Here is a 15262-nt window from a genome sequence, read left to right as displayed (position 1 = left end):
TCAGAAAGCTCTCCACAGTGGAGACACTTCTTCCTGGCCCACATGTACACACTTAGTCAGGATATTGGCTGGTGTCCCTCCAGTGACTTTTCCTGGTGTTTCCCTTGTATTTTTGGACTGTGGGTCCCTTTGCAATAGTGAACCCTTTTCTCATTCTCTTTGCTATGTAAACCAATCAGTGAACATTTTGTTGAAAAGCAGTATATAAATATTCTTAAGAATAATAGTACTACTACTACTACTGCTGCTACTACGACTAATAATAATAATAATTGCCCGAACACCAGAGGCACAAAATACCAGCTGCTTCTTGACAAAATGATTTTAGAAAATTGCAAGAGAAGAAAAACAAATCTAAGTGTTGCATGGATTGACTATAAGAAGGCCTTCGACTCATTGCCTCACACATGGATACTAAAATGTTTAGAAACAACTGGTGTCAGCAAAAACATTCAGATATTTATAAAAAAGCAATGAGCATGTGGAGTACACAGTTAACAATCAATGGCGAGATACTTGGGCAGGTTAGCATTAGAAGAGGTATTTTTCAAGGGGACTCACTACCCCCTCTGTTGTTTGTAATCGCCATGACTCCACTTTCACAAATACTAAACAGAACAGGCCTTGGATACCAAACATCAAAAACATGTAAAATAAACCATCTGCTGTACATGGACAATTTGAAGTTGTATGGAAAGTCCCAGTCAGAAATCGAATCACTGCTAAACACTGTCCATATATTCAGTAGCAATATAGCAATGGAGATTGGACTAGATAGGTGTGCTGCATTAATAATGAACAGAGGGAAAATAACAAAAACAGAAGGAATAGAACTGCCCAACTGAAGCAACATCAAGAACCTGGAAGAGGAAAAAAACTTTACAAATACTTGGGCATTCTCCAGGCTGATAAGATCGCACACACTGAAGTTAAAAGAAAAATTGGAAGTGAATACATCAGGAGAGTTAGAAAAATCCTCAAGTCCAAACTCAATGGTGGGAACACCATACAAGCCATGAACAGCTGGGCTATACCTATTATTAGATACACTGCAGGAATAATACACTGGACCTAGGCAGAGCTCGAGACGCTAGATCGTGAGACCAGGAAAATAATGACCATCGATTATGCTCTGCACCCCCGCAGTGATGTCGAGAGGCTATACCTCCCTCGCAGCTCAGGTGGAAGAGGAATGCTGCAAGTCCATCAAACAGTAGAGGAGGAGAAAAGAGGCCTTGAAGAATATATCAAGGGCAGTGAAGAAGATGCACTTCAAATGGTCAATGAGAAACTATTCAACACCAATGAAACAAAGCAGGCCTACAAGAAAGAACAAGTCAAGAACCGAGCAGAAAAATGGAAAAAAGAAGCCACTGCATGGTCAATATTTGCACAATATAAGTGGAAAATCAAACATCACCAAGACCTGGCAGTGCCTTAAGTATGGCAACTTGAAGAAAGAAACAGAGGGTTTAATACTGGCTGCACAAGAACAGGCACTAAGAACAAATGAAATAAGAGCAAAAGTAGAAAAATCAACAAACAGCAAGTACCCCCTTTGTAAAGAAGCAAATGAAACAGTGGGCCACCTAATTAGCTGTTGTAAAAAGATCGCACAGACTGACTACAAACAAGGGCATGACAGGTAGCAGGGATGATACACTGGAACATCTGCAAAAAATACAAGCTACCTGTACCACAAAATTGGTGAGACCATACAATGGAAAAGGTTGAAGAAAATGAAGATGTAAAAATATTTATTTATTTATTTATTTATTTATCTAACACATTTCTATACCGCCCTAACCCAAGGTCTCAGGGCAGTTCACAACAACAAATACTAAAAACAATTTAAAACAAATAACAAACAATCAAAAGCTTAAAAATTTAAAAGTTAAAAAGTTAAAAAGCTAAAAAGTTAAAAAGCTTGGGTAAAAAGATGAATCTTCAAATCCCTTTTAAAAGCCACTAGAGATGGGGAGACTCTTATTCTCACGGGAAGTGCGTTCCAAAGTCTCGGGGCGACAACAGAGAAGGCCCGTCCCTGCGTGGCCACCAAACGACATGAAGGTAGCCACAGACGAGCCTCCCCTGATGAACGTAGTGTATGATGGGGATCATGCAGAAGAAGACGCTCTCTTAAATACCGTGGGCCTAAGCTGTTTAGGGCTTTATAGGTTATAACCAGCACTTTGTATTTTGCCCGGAAACCTATCGGCAGCCAGTGCAACTCCTGTAATATAGGAGTAATATGGTCTCTTCGAGATGACCCGGAGACCAACCTGGCTGCTGCATTTTGTACTAATTGTAGTTTCCGGACTACGTAAGGCAGCCCCATATAGAGTGCATTACAGTAATCAAGTCTGGAGGTTACCAGCAAGTGTACTACTGTTTTGAGATCATGAACTTCAAGAAATGGACGCAGCTGGCGTATCAACCGAAGCTGATAGAAAGCGCTTCTGGCCACTGCCTCAACCTGGGAAACCAGGGAGAGGTGTGGATCCAGAAGCACTCCCAGACTGCGTACCTGTTCCTTCTGAGGAAGTGTGACCCCATCTAGAACAGGTAGATCAATATCGCTTCCCGAGTGATGACCACGCACAATAAGTACCTCCGTCTTGTCTGGATTCAGTCTCAGTTTGTTATCCCTCATCCATCCCATTACTGCTTCCAAGCAGGCATTCAGGGAGGATATGCCTTCTCCTGATGATGTTGACATGGAGAAATAGATTTGGGTATCATCAGCATACTCATAACACCCAGCACCAAATCTCCGGATGATCTCTCCCAACGGTTTCATGTAGATATTAAAGAGCATTGGAGACAATATGGAGCCCTGAGGGACTCCATATAAAAGCTCAGATTTTGAAGAGCAACAGTCTCCAAGCGACACCATCTGGAATCTGCCAGAAAGGTAGGAGCGGAACCATTGCAAAGCAGTGCCTCCCACCCCCAACACTCTCAGACGTTCCAGAAGGATACTATGGTCGATAGTATCGAAAGCCGCCAAGAGATCCAAAAGGACCAACAGAGTCACACTTCCTCTGTCCATTCCCAATTGGAGATCATCCATCAGGCTGACCAAGGCAGTCTCCACCCCATAGCCCGCCCGAAAACCAGTTTGAAATGGGTCTAGATAATCAGTTTCCTCCAAGACCGCCTGGAGCTGGGAGGCCACCACCCTCTCAATCACCTTGCCCAACCATGGGAGGTTGGAGATAGGCCTGTAGCTATTAAACTCTGAGGGGTCCAAGGCAGGCTTCTTAAGAATAGGTCTAATAATTGCCTCCTTTAAACAAGGAGGCATCCTGCCCTCCCTCAGAGAGGCATTTATAATTGCCACCAGGCTCTCCACAACAACTCCCTTGCCAGATAGTATAAGCCACGTCGGGCAAGGATCAAGCAGACAGGTGGTAGAACGTACCGTTCCGAGCAGCTTGTCCACATCCTCAGGAGTCACAAACTGAAATTGATCCAGTCTAACCACACAAGAGGAGTTGCTGGATACCTCTGCATCTGACACTGCGATAACTGTGGAGTCTAAATCGACCCGAATACGAGAGACTTTGTCCACAAAAAACTCATTAAAAGCATCACAGTGGGCAACTGATGGTTCCAAAGATGGATTCAGGGGAGTAGGGGGCCCTACTAGACCCCTCACAACCCTGAATAGCTCAGCCGGACGAGAGCCTGCGGAAGCAATACAGGCAGAAAAGAAACACTTCTTTGCTGAACGTATAGCCAGAGCATAGATCTTTAAATGTGCTCTATGTCGTAATCTGTCGGATTCGAGTCGAGTCTTCCTCCACTTGCGCTCTAGTTGCCTACCTTGCCGCTTCAGCTCCCGTAGATCTTCTGTATACCAAGGAGCCATTTTTGAAGCAGGTCGGAGAGCACGCTTAGGAGCGATCATGTCTACTGCCCTGGTGAGCTGATTATTCCAATTCTCCACCAGGGCATCAACCGGATCGCCGGCAGGGCCAACATTAAATCCTTCCAAGGCTTCTTGGAATCCTATTGGATCCAATAACCTTTTTGGACGGACCATTCTAATAGGTCCCTCACCCCTGCAGAGGTGGGACGCAACTGTGAGTCCGACCTTAACCAGATGGTGGTCCATATTATGGGACTTCCGACTACAAACAAACAAACATCTGCCACACAATACACCAGATATAACTGTGGTCGAGAAGAAAGAAAAACAAGTCAAAATAATCGACATAGTAATACCAGGTGATAGCAGAATAGCAGAAAAAGAAATAGAAAAAAATCACAAAATACAAAGATCTACAAATTGAAATTGAAAGGCTGTGGCAGAAAAAGACCAAAATAATCCCAGTAGTAATTGGTGCCCTAGGTGCAATTCCAAAACACCTTGAAGAGCACCTCAACACCATAGGGGCCATCGAAATCCCCATCAGCCAATTACAAAAAACAACTTTACTAGGAACAGCCTATATTCTGCGACGATATCTATAACAATTGACAATAAAATTCAGCCATCCCAGGTCCTTGGCAAGGACTCGATGTCTGGATATAACAAACCAGTCAATAACACCTGTCTGACTGTGTAAACAAGAAATAATAATGTATAATTGGATGACAGCACCCAGAGGGGCTTTCCTGCTCCCATTACTTTCCTGCCTCCCATATCTCTGTCAGTGTGTCACTAAATAAATAAGCTCCAGTCTGTGGAAAGGGTTATCAAATAAATAAACTACCAGTCTGAGGAGAAGGTTATCAGTTTCAATGTTTGGCTCTAGGTTCCCAATGCCTAATGCTGGCACTACAACTTTTAATATAGAAGGGCAAAACAGTTCTTCTCATTTAGAATTTCCATTTCCATTATAACATTGCCATTTCTTTTGCTGTGTTCATACACTGCAATTTAAAACAACTGATGTTCTTCTGTTAAGAAGTAGATATGCTATTTGGATTCCCAACCCACACATATTTCTCAGATGTCCAAGTCCCTTTAGGGATAAATGGGACTAAAAAACCTTAGCTTTATCTTCATTCAATTACACCAAAATCAGCAAGAATTCAACTCTGAGCTGGCTCACGTTCTAACTATAATTTATGGTAGGTGATTTCTGACCCAGATGCTTTTTTCACAAGAAGTGTGGGCAAAATAAGCCATCAAAACAAAGTGAATGCCTGAAACAGCAATATAAAGTGACCTCCATGTTACCACTTAATCCCCAGGGTGCTCCTTCCTTACATTGAAAAGATAGCAAAAAATAAGACATTTATGTTTTCTTTCAGATCATGTTTGCCTTAGAAAAGAGAACAGAAATGGCCTGTATTAAATATGCCAGTCCACATTAAATTTAGGCTCCTGTAAACTTAAGCTCTGTCCCGTCAGTTGTATTTTCTGTAACTCGCTAGGTAACAACCACTTATGTTCAAGTTCACTTGTTTGTCTCTGTGCAGATGGATATTCCTCTTTCTTTCAGACAGACATAGGTCTACATGTGCAAAGAAGTAATGGAATAGAATGAATGGGAAATATCTTTAGCGCTTCCATTGTAATTTATTATTATTATTATTTTTGCATTTATTTGAGACTGTCCTTTTATTTCAGCTGGGTTTATTAGGCTACCAAAAGTTGTTTTTAGGTACAAATTACTAGCTTTTGCTGCTGAAATTAAAAACATGGAATTCATAAAAGTGGCTAATATTCAATTGAGATAAAACAAAAATGGAGCTCCTGTTCCACACAGGTTTTAAAACTATTACACATATCTTGAAGAAAGTGTTACGTTTATAGAGGGGAAAGGCCATGTTCACTGTAATGCACATTTGTCTTCAGAAAACAAATTTACTGACCTAATTTATTTTTCTCCTATTCACATTATGCTCTTCAATACCATCTCTATTTGCCTAAATCAAATATTTGTTCAGTTATATTTCAAAATTTATCAATCAGTACTCTTCCAGATGCTATATAGCATATACATAGTATTAAATAAAGGCTCTGAGGGCCAAATTGAACATACAGGGCTGACTCTAGAACAGGGCTGCTCAACTTCAGCCGTCCTGTAGATGTTGGCCTACAACTCACATAATCCCTGACAACTGACCACTGTGGCTGGGGATTATGGGAGCTGTAGTCCAAAAACAGCTGGAGGGCCAAAGTTGAGCAGCCCTGCTCTAGGACAACTACTTTGGGGGAGAAAAGGGGTGGCAAAAAATCTTGTTAGAGGAGTAAGCATTTTTCTGTACATTAAATACTTACAGAGGTAATGTAATTAATGTTAGTTTAGTTACCATATTAATGAAATTGAATGTGCCTGTTGTGACAGGAAGTCACGCAGAAGGCCAGGCCATGTAGATGGCCATTGGGCATGCATGCAGCCTCCAAAATGGCTGCCGCCACCACAGAGAGGTCCATAAGTGGGCCAAAAATGGCCTGTAATGGGCCAAATATGACCGGGGGAGGCCAGCGAGGGAGGAAAGACATCAGGAAAAATCCCCGAGGCCTCAGCAGAACCTCCCAGAGCCTGGCAGTGGTGTTAAGTCTGACAATATTTTTCCTTTTTTTAAAAAAAAATTGTCCCCCTCCTGAGCTGGGCCTCAACCAGTTTGAGCCCAGCTCTAGTGTGCACAAAACTGGACCAGACCAGTCTGGTTCAAGTCTGGTTCTGTAAACCTGAGGTTAGGAGATCTGTGACCCTTTTTAAAAACAGCAATGCAGAGATCAGATTGGGGCTTCAATCCTAAATTCACCTATTCTACCCACAGTGGTCAAACTACTATTTGCTCCTTGGGAGGAAACATACGGAACTCCAACATTTTAATGGTGGGATCAGATAAGTCTCGTATATCTGAACAATGAAGTAGCAATAGCAATAGCACTTACATTTATATACCGCTCTATAGCCGAAGCTCTCTAAGTGGTTTACAATGATTAGCATATTGCCCCCAACATTCTGGGTACTCATTTTACCGACCTCGGAAGGATGGAAGGCTGAGTCAACCTTGAGCCCCTGGTCAGGATCAAACTTGTAACCTTCTGGTTACAGGGCGGCAGTTTTACCACTGTGCCACCAGGGGCTCTTAGTAGTCCCTATTATTCCTCAAACCAATGTGCAATTTTATAGATTACTTTATGCAAGTGAGGAAATAAGGAAATAAGACCTTGATAAATCAGGCCCACGATGGGCATGGAACTGCTGCTCTGCTATTGCATTCAGAGGTGCCTTCTGCCAATCTTTAATGCAATAAATCCATTACGAAGTGGGCCACAACTCTTAGTGGGGGTTTTCCTTTGCCTTCTCTGCAGCTTTGAACATTATGAAGCACAGTCAGAGAACAAATATTGAAGGCAATGAACAAGTACTTTGAGCCTTATTTCATTTTATTTTGTTCTGCACAAAGCCTGATTTGAGGAATATTCAGAACCTGGTTTCTCTGTCAGACAGGACATTTGGAACTTCATTTCTTCATTTTTATCATCTGTCATAATTGAAAATGTCTCCTGAGGCAGACTCTGATGGCCCTCTATTTCATGTGGCTTTTAAGCCATTGTGCAGCCAATCTATAATAGAGTTACCAGGGCAGTATTTCTATTCTGAGCTTTCTAATGGTTGGCATTATTCATCCAGGAATGAAGGGAGATAAGTTTTGTCCATTGTGATGGAGACAAGAGAACATGTCAAATTGGCTACTGTAAAATGTTCTCTGATAGATTGGTATTGATGGGTAGGGGTTCAGAAATCTATTGTTTCCAATTATGTTATTTTCCAAGTAATCGCAGCAGTACAATGTTTGAAACTGGAACACTGGCTGCTTGTGAAAGTCAGCATTCATTTGGCTGTCTCACTCAACTGCTTCCGATGCTATTAGACTGTACCATCTTGAATTGCAAACATACTGGACTGGCTGTGCAGGTTTAAGCTCTTGTGAAGCTGCACACTTTAAGGCTACTACAAAGATGATGATGACGATGACATTATATGTATTTACAAATGCTATATGTAAAATATATATGTATATGAAAATAAAGTATAATTGCATGTAGAGGCTTTTGTGTGTATATTCAAAAAGCAGCCCCTTTTGCAAGTACTTAAAGAATGTCACATTCAAACAAACATCCAAATAACTATTATTGTGTATAATTATGCACATGAGGGAATGCTAAGAGGAGATGGTAAGAGCTTGCTAATGGATTCACAGCTGAGCTGCAAGTGGGACCCTCCAGTGTCTGGATCATGCTTCTCACCACTGCACTACCAGTTCCTAATAACTGAAGGAGGGAATGGAAAACCTCTATAAAGCTTGGAGAAGCTACTGCCAGTCTGTGTAGGCAATACTGAGCTAGATAGACCAATGGTCTGACACAGTATATGGCAGCTGCCTATGTTCCTAAGTAGATAATATTCAGATCTCATCTCCCTGTGACCAGGAAAATAATTTAGAAACTGATTTGTAGTCCCCTGAAGATGAGTCATAGGGGGGGAAAGACTTGTTAACAATGGTCAGAATCAGAGATCCACCTAGGTAATTTTGGAGCCTGGACCTAAAGGCCTTTGGAGCCCCCGCTCCTGCAAGTTAAGCATCACCCCACACACACATACACCGTGGCGCACCCATAAATATTTGCATATTTATGCAAATATGCATTAACCAAAACGTTTCAACACATAACATATTATATTACCATCCCACATATTTCTTTCCCCACTCAATCCCTCTGTCTCTAAAGCACCCTGCACAGTCACAATCACACTCTGCTGCCCAGCGTAGTGCAGGACAGCAGTGACCACACCACCCAGGACAGACTAAAGAGTATTTGAGGGGCCCCAGGGGATGTGGGGGCACTGGGCCTTGGCCCCAAAGTCCAGGAGTAAGAGCGACACTGATCAGAATCATGCATCCTGTGATGTTTCTGCACCATTTATTTCATACTCAGTTAGTACATATGAGTAAACTTTTACTATTCTGAGAACTACCATATCTGTTCTACTATACAGTAGTAAAGTACTATAGAAATCCAGACCCATAGGATGGGTAAAACATTTGCTGCTCCTTAAGAAGTAATTGGTTGGTTTTCTTTTCAGATGACAATAGTGATTCAATTTCATATCATCATCTGGAAAAACAGTTGCTTCTAAAGGAATTTAATTAGTGTGTTTTTTAATCAACCCAGAAACTAAAGTAAGTCTAAAATAATTGGCTGGCATCCAGACTAATGAAGTGTGCATACAATAATGCTTGGTGGAAGGGCAAATTTTTGTCTATCTCCCTTCCATTTGAAGCTGACTGTGACTACTGAAAATCTATTCCTGAGTGCGACCATCAGTGACATATTTTTGGGAGTCACAATGGATTTCAGAGTGAAGGGGAGACTAAGAAAAATTGCCACGCTCCCCTGCAGTGGGTGCACAGCATTGTTGCATTCCTACTATATTAGTCTGGGTGTTGACCATTATTAAGTTCTAACAGTATTTTAACAGCTGCATAGCATCCATATATTATATTATATTGTTTATTTAATTTATTTTTTTGCACTTTGTTCCAGGGCAAAATAAAATCCGCTTTATTCCAGGAATGGTTGGGCCAATTTTAGAGATGACCCTTATTCCAGAAGCTGAGCTGCGAAAAGCCACCATTCCAATCTTCTTTGATATGATGTTGTGTGAATATGGAAACACTGGAGAATTCAAAAAGGTAGTAAATGTTTTGCATAATATTTCTAAGTATAGTTACAATTATGTTTCAGTAAATACAATATTGGATGTATACCACAGAATGGATACCTGTACTTACGATTCTAGATGTTTTCTGTAAAAACGTCAGTGGATGACAACTGGAGCAAGGAAGCAACAATCGGAGCAGACGAACAGCACTTCCAGACTTACTGCACTGGTGCACAGGGGAAGGGGCCATTTTTGACAACCGCCCTTTCCCTTGAAAGCCCTCTGTGCAAGCCAAAAACGATGGCTGCAGAACCTCAGGGACATATTTTTGAGTAGCGCCAAGGGTTTTCTGTGGAAAGAGAGGTTGTCAAAAATTGCCCCTTCACCTGTGCATCAGTGCAGTTGCCTGGTAGTCCTATTAGACTGCTTCTCTCACTTCACCGGTGCTTTCTTTGATCTGGATGTCAGCCAATATTTTTAGAAGGAAAGAAAAGAACCATAACACATTGGGTAAAGATGTGGAAGTTTATTAAAAAAACACAAACTTGATCTAGTCTTTTCCTATCAAAACATTTCATTCGATTGAACAGATAATCCATGTGATCTTCCTCATATATTCACAAATAAACCAAATATGAACAGAACATACCTCAAGCAGTTGTTCAATGGAACAATTTAGGAATGAAATGAATTCCTCTGATGTGAGATGTCTAAATCTAATTAAGAATGTGGATAAATTCAAGGATATAGAACTGTAACTCTCCCCAAAGTCTGCTGAATAGAGGCTCAGGGTTGTAGGCATAGGACCTCTCAGGTATTGCAGGCTCCCGCCCTAAACATCCAGCTTTTATTCACTAACACAAAAAATGGAATTTTCTAGCCCTTTCATTTATGGGAACAGAGGGAAAATGTCCAGGGAGTGCTCTACTCAGTAAATAAAGTGTTATACCATTAAATGCATAGAAATATATTGACTTCCCTGTATTTATGTTCTGGCCGTTCTGCAATTATTGCCCCCTTAATCTCCCTTAACACAAAATTTCTGGTGTAGGCCTGAAGAGGACTAATTTTGCCCCTCGCCTTTCTTGGTTTTGATTTCTTCTCTGGTCTAAACAACAACCCCTTCCCCACTCATCAGATGCACCCCTTAGAGTTGGCGTGCTGCAGAGTTAACATATTTTTTATGTGATTATTGTTAGACTGAGCCTTTCATTATATGTGTTGCTTAGGCTTTATATTTTTAAAATATTGAACAGTTTTTGTCTGATGGATGCTGAACCACACTGGAGGGCTCAAAGAGTCCTTTGTGATGCAGGGCATGGCAAATTTATAGGTTGCAGTCAGAAAATCTGTTATGAATAGTTCAGTATTTACTTTTGCAGATGAGAGAAAATTCAGCCTGGTTTGTGGCTGGGGCTCATGTGTGTGCTGCATTTTATTTAAGACATCATGATTATATCAGCTGAGCCTGGAACAATCTGGCAGGTGGAATAATCGTTGTTGGTAGCATAGCACAAAGCTTTTGGCCTGAGTCCAGGACTGAAAACCGTTTTGCTTCTCTGCATCTGTTCTTCCCTTGTCTTAATAGTCCTCTATTTCCGTTTTTAATTACTGCTTCTTATTCTTGGCTTGTAACTGTTTCTCTGGGGGATGTGTGCAAACAAACAGGTGGACCAAAAAAAGCTTGAAATGCGTAACTCAAACCATTGCTTAACATGGATAATGTCTGAAGTGCTTTGGAAATGGTAGGTGCAAGGCTGGCACACAATCCAGTTGCTAAATAGATTTCTAAGATCCACCTAATAGCTCCCTTCAGTGTTACAACAAGGGCATATATGTGTTGCCTTAAGTTTTGTCTAGGGATGGGCCCAGTGGCAGAACATGTGCTTTGCGTAAGGTCTTGGATCCATTCCCTGCTGCCTCCAGTTACAGAATCTCAGATAATACTGGGAAGAGATTCCTTTCTGCTAGAGAGCCTGAAGAACTGCTGTCAGAGAAGACACTACTGAATGAGATGAACTAAAGTACATACTTATTTATAATGTTTTACTGACATTACATGGGGTAATACAACATTATCCCATTTGTCCCTCTTCATTTCTGGGCTGCTATGAGAGTGCTTGCAGTATTCAAATGTCAACCTGTGGACAGGTATCAAAAGGAGCTCGCATAGCAAGTGACATATGGAGGCTGAAGCCCTTGTGGGTAGATCCCATTTCTTTTGCTGGAGGTGCTACTTTGTGAATAGATCAGTTAGGACGAAAGTCCATATGACACCGCAGGTGGGATCACTTTATTGTTTTTAGGTTGGAAGTGGCTCAACCTGTCACAGAACCCTTAGCGGTCACAAGAAGGTTCCTTGGTGCTTAAAAAACCACATTTGGTTTTTAATATTCAAGAAATTAGAATAATGTTTAAAAAACCAAAATAAACTATCTATCTATCTATCTAATGTATATTACTGCCTGATATATACATCCCTAGGTGGTGTACACAATTCAAGTTACAATATAAAAATAAAAACAATCAAAACACTTTCAAAGAATAAAAGAATTAAAAACAGTTTACAGAGTAAAACAAAATAATTTCACAGAATAAAACAAACAGTTTATATTGATTTTAATTAAAAGCCTGAGAAAAAAATGTGTCTTAAGAGTCTTTTAAAAAGCAATCAGCGATGAAGAAGCTTTTATTGTGACAGGGAGCACATTTCAAAGCCTTCAGGCAGCCACAGAGAAGACCCAGCCCTGAGTCGCCCCCCCAGGCGAGCCAGCAGCAAACGATTATTTTGACAGGCAGCAGGGTTGATGTCAAAGAAGGTGCTCTCTTAAATATCCTGGACCAAAGCCATTCAGGGCTTTATTGATAATGACCAGCACTTTGTATTTCGCTCAGAAACATATCGACAGCCAGTGCAATTCTTTCAGAATTGGTGTTATATGGTCCCTGCGAATTGTCCCAGAGACCAACCTGGCCACCGCAATGTACAAAGGCAGCCCCACATAGAGTGCATTACACTAGTTGAGCCTGGAGGTTACTATCTATCTATCTATCTATCTATCTATCTATCTATCTATCTATAAAATATTTATGAAATATATAGTAATGAAAATTATAGTCATTCAAGAACTACTTAAAAATGGTGCCTTAGGTGGCCATTCTCTTCCTTGTCCATATACAATTTTAATATATACTAGTAGAAATTAGCTGCAAGTACACATAGGAATTCTGATTTCTCCAACATAAATCCAAAGATGCAAAGGGTTGTTATACCTGTTTGCTAGTTCAAAAGCCCACTCACTAAGTGAAATGTCTTGATCCTTATTTTGAAAGAATATTTCCTGAATGAGCTACCCATGTTTGCATTTGCTGATCTGATAAAACATCTGCCAGAAAAAGAAAATCCAATGGCTTGCATCTGAAACTATTTTTAGGAAGGGGAAAAATGGTAAACTCCCTGCAGCATTATTGAAATAAACATGGTGTTAAGATTATCTTTTTTTAAAAAAAAAAAAGATTTGTCTTTGGCTTAGAAAAGATTAATTCATAGGCATAATAGTATTTTGATCCTGGTAAGCCACATGTATTCATGTTGCAGATCTCCATTTAAATGCTTCACTCAACATTTCCATCACATATTTTAGCTAGCTGAAAGCAGGTTTTAAAATTACTCCCCCCCCCCCGGCTGTTACTAGAAACACAACAATAATAACATTAGCTTTGAATGTTCATTAATAGGATAGGAGGATACCATGTGTGTTTGTTATGAGACCTGCATCCCATGTTTTCAAAGACAGTGGTGGCTTTTGATGACCGCATTCACACCTCAAAGTGTTAGTGTAATTTTGGAAGGTATAATACAAGAGCCTACAAGAAGATGTATGTTGATTTGTTAAGTATCTAGAAGATCTTCTGAACAGATATGTGCATTACTGTTCTGACATTATACTTTTCACAGCTGCTTTATAGATTTGTTGGCCCAGGGGAAGAAAGTGTTCCCATTTCCCCCAGTAGTCTTCACACTCTAGCTTTAATCCCCTGGCTCACATCAGCCTGGAGGCAGTACAGCCACAGAAACTGCTCCCTCCTCCACGCCTGCTGAATCTCTTGGGATGTAAAGGAAAAATCAATCTGGCAAAGCAAGCAGTGCATCAGAATTTCCACCAGCGCTATCTCCCTAACAACTCAATCCCAGTCTCTATTTTCCTTGCATGCTTGGGGAGGGAGCGTATGATTTCACACAGCTATTTCTGCCAGTCAGAGAGCATATATGCATATAAGTAATCCACTCATTATGCTCATCCTGCAACTGTGTGTGTTTTGTTTTGAGCTGTAATTGTGCCTAAGGTTAGCCAGATAAGGAGGACACAGAGGCATAACTAGGGAAAATAGCGCCTAGGGCAAGCACTGAAATTGCGCCCCTGTCCAGACAGGAATGATGGGACTTGTAGTCAACAATATCTGGAAATCCTTGTTAAAAGGAACACTGTACCATCTAGACATGGTTGTTGATCAAAACCTGAAAACATGAACCATCTCTGTAAAAGACTTAGAACAACAGTCAGGAGTTATGTGAGGATTCCAAGTATCATTTTCTCTGTCTCATCTCATTCTTTTTAAAAAACATGACTTTGTCCTAGAGGATCACCTGCCCAAATAGCCACTAGCAAAACAGGGGAAGAAGATGGTGGTGGTGGTGGTGGTGGTGGTGGTGGTGGTGGTGGTGGTGGTGTCTATAAACCAGTGAACGATTCCTGCCAGCCTTTGTCTTCTGATGACTTTTGGCTCATGATGGGGTATATGTGCATTCACCACACCAGTGCTTACTTTGACACCAAGAGGGAGGAGGATACATTAGTTTGCCACACTAAACAGAGGCATTTGCAACAGGAGCAGACAGCCAGGTTCTGCCAGGGCCAAAACCAGCCCCTGCCAGACTAAGAAATCATTGTAATTTGCCCCTTCCTGTCACAAGCAGTGTGCTGTTCTTTTATTATTGACTCTAACTCTCAGATATCCCAGTCATGGATGGAAAATTCAGGGTCAATTTACAAGAGACACATTTTCTACATGGAAGTTTCTTCTGTGCGGGTGTTGTGCAGAAACCCATGTGTAGTGACCGCCAGGGGCATAGCAAGGTTGGAATGGACCAAGATGAGATTTTAAAATGGGCCCCCAGCCCCTCAAAGTCCAGGGCCTCCTCACATCCCAGGCCCCCAAGGATTTAAGTCTGATATTTCAAAATAAGTATGCTGCCTGGAAATACATTTGACTGAATACACACATGCACACTTCACAGTATATAGTGATATACATTGAGTACTATATATTTGTGCTACTTTTAATGCCTAGAACACACTAGCAACGCTAATTATTAAAATGGACCCCTCGCTGCAGATTAGCAAAGGAGACTTTCAACCATGCAGGGTGAGCCTATGTTTGTTTTCTCAGAATTCTGAACAAATTCAGTAAAGTTTGATTCCAGGAGGTTTTTCACAGGAGGCTTTTAAAGCCCTTTAACACACATCTCCTCTGGAATGGAGGTGCTGCATTCACATGTTGGCCAGATCGACCCTGAAGTCCCTGCAAGTTATTGGAGAGCAGTTCACACACAAGAAAAA

General features: G+C 41.1%; 1 protein-coding gene across 4 annotated transcripts in view; it reads left to right on the top strand.

Moving 5' to 3' along the window:
- DOCK2 (dedicator of cytokinesis 2) overlaps positions 1-15262 on the top strand; it is a 422720-nt gene that overhangs the window by 336834 nt on the left and 70624 nt on the right. For all 4 annotated transcript variants that reach the window (XM_053294951.1, XM_053294952.1, XM_053294953.1 and 1 more), the window contains one exon: positions 9524-9672. In XM_053294951.1, the coding sequence (XP_053150926.1) occupies positions 9524-9672 (149 nt within the window). The remainder of the gene's footprint in view (positions 1-9523; positions 9673-15262) is intronic.

Source organism: Hemicordylus capensis, chromosome 2, assembly GCF_027244095.1.
Source record: "Hemicordylus capensis ecotype Gifberg chromosome 2, rHemCap1.1.pri, whole genome shotgun sequence".
In the NCBI taxonomy this organism is placed as follows: Eukaryota; Metazoa; Chordata; class Lepidosauria; order Squamata; family Cordylidae; genus Hemicordylus; species Hemicordylus capensis.
The sequence above is the reverse complement of the archived record's forward strand: the minus strand, read 5'-3'. Positions and strand labels throughout refer to the sequence as shown.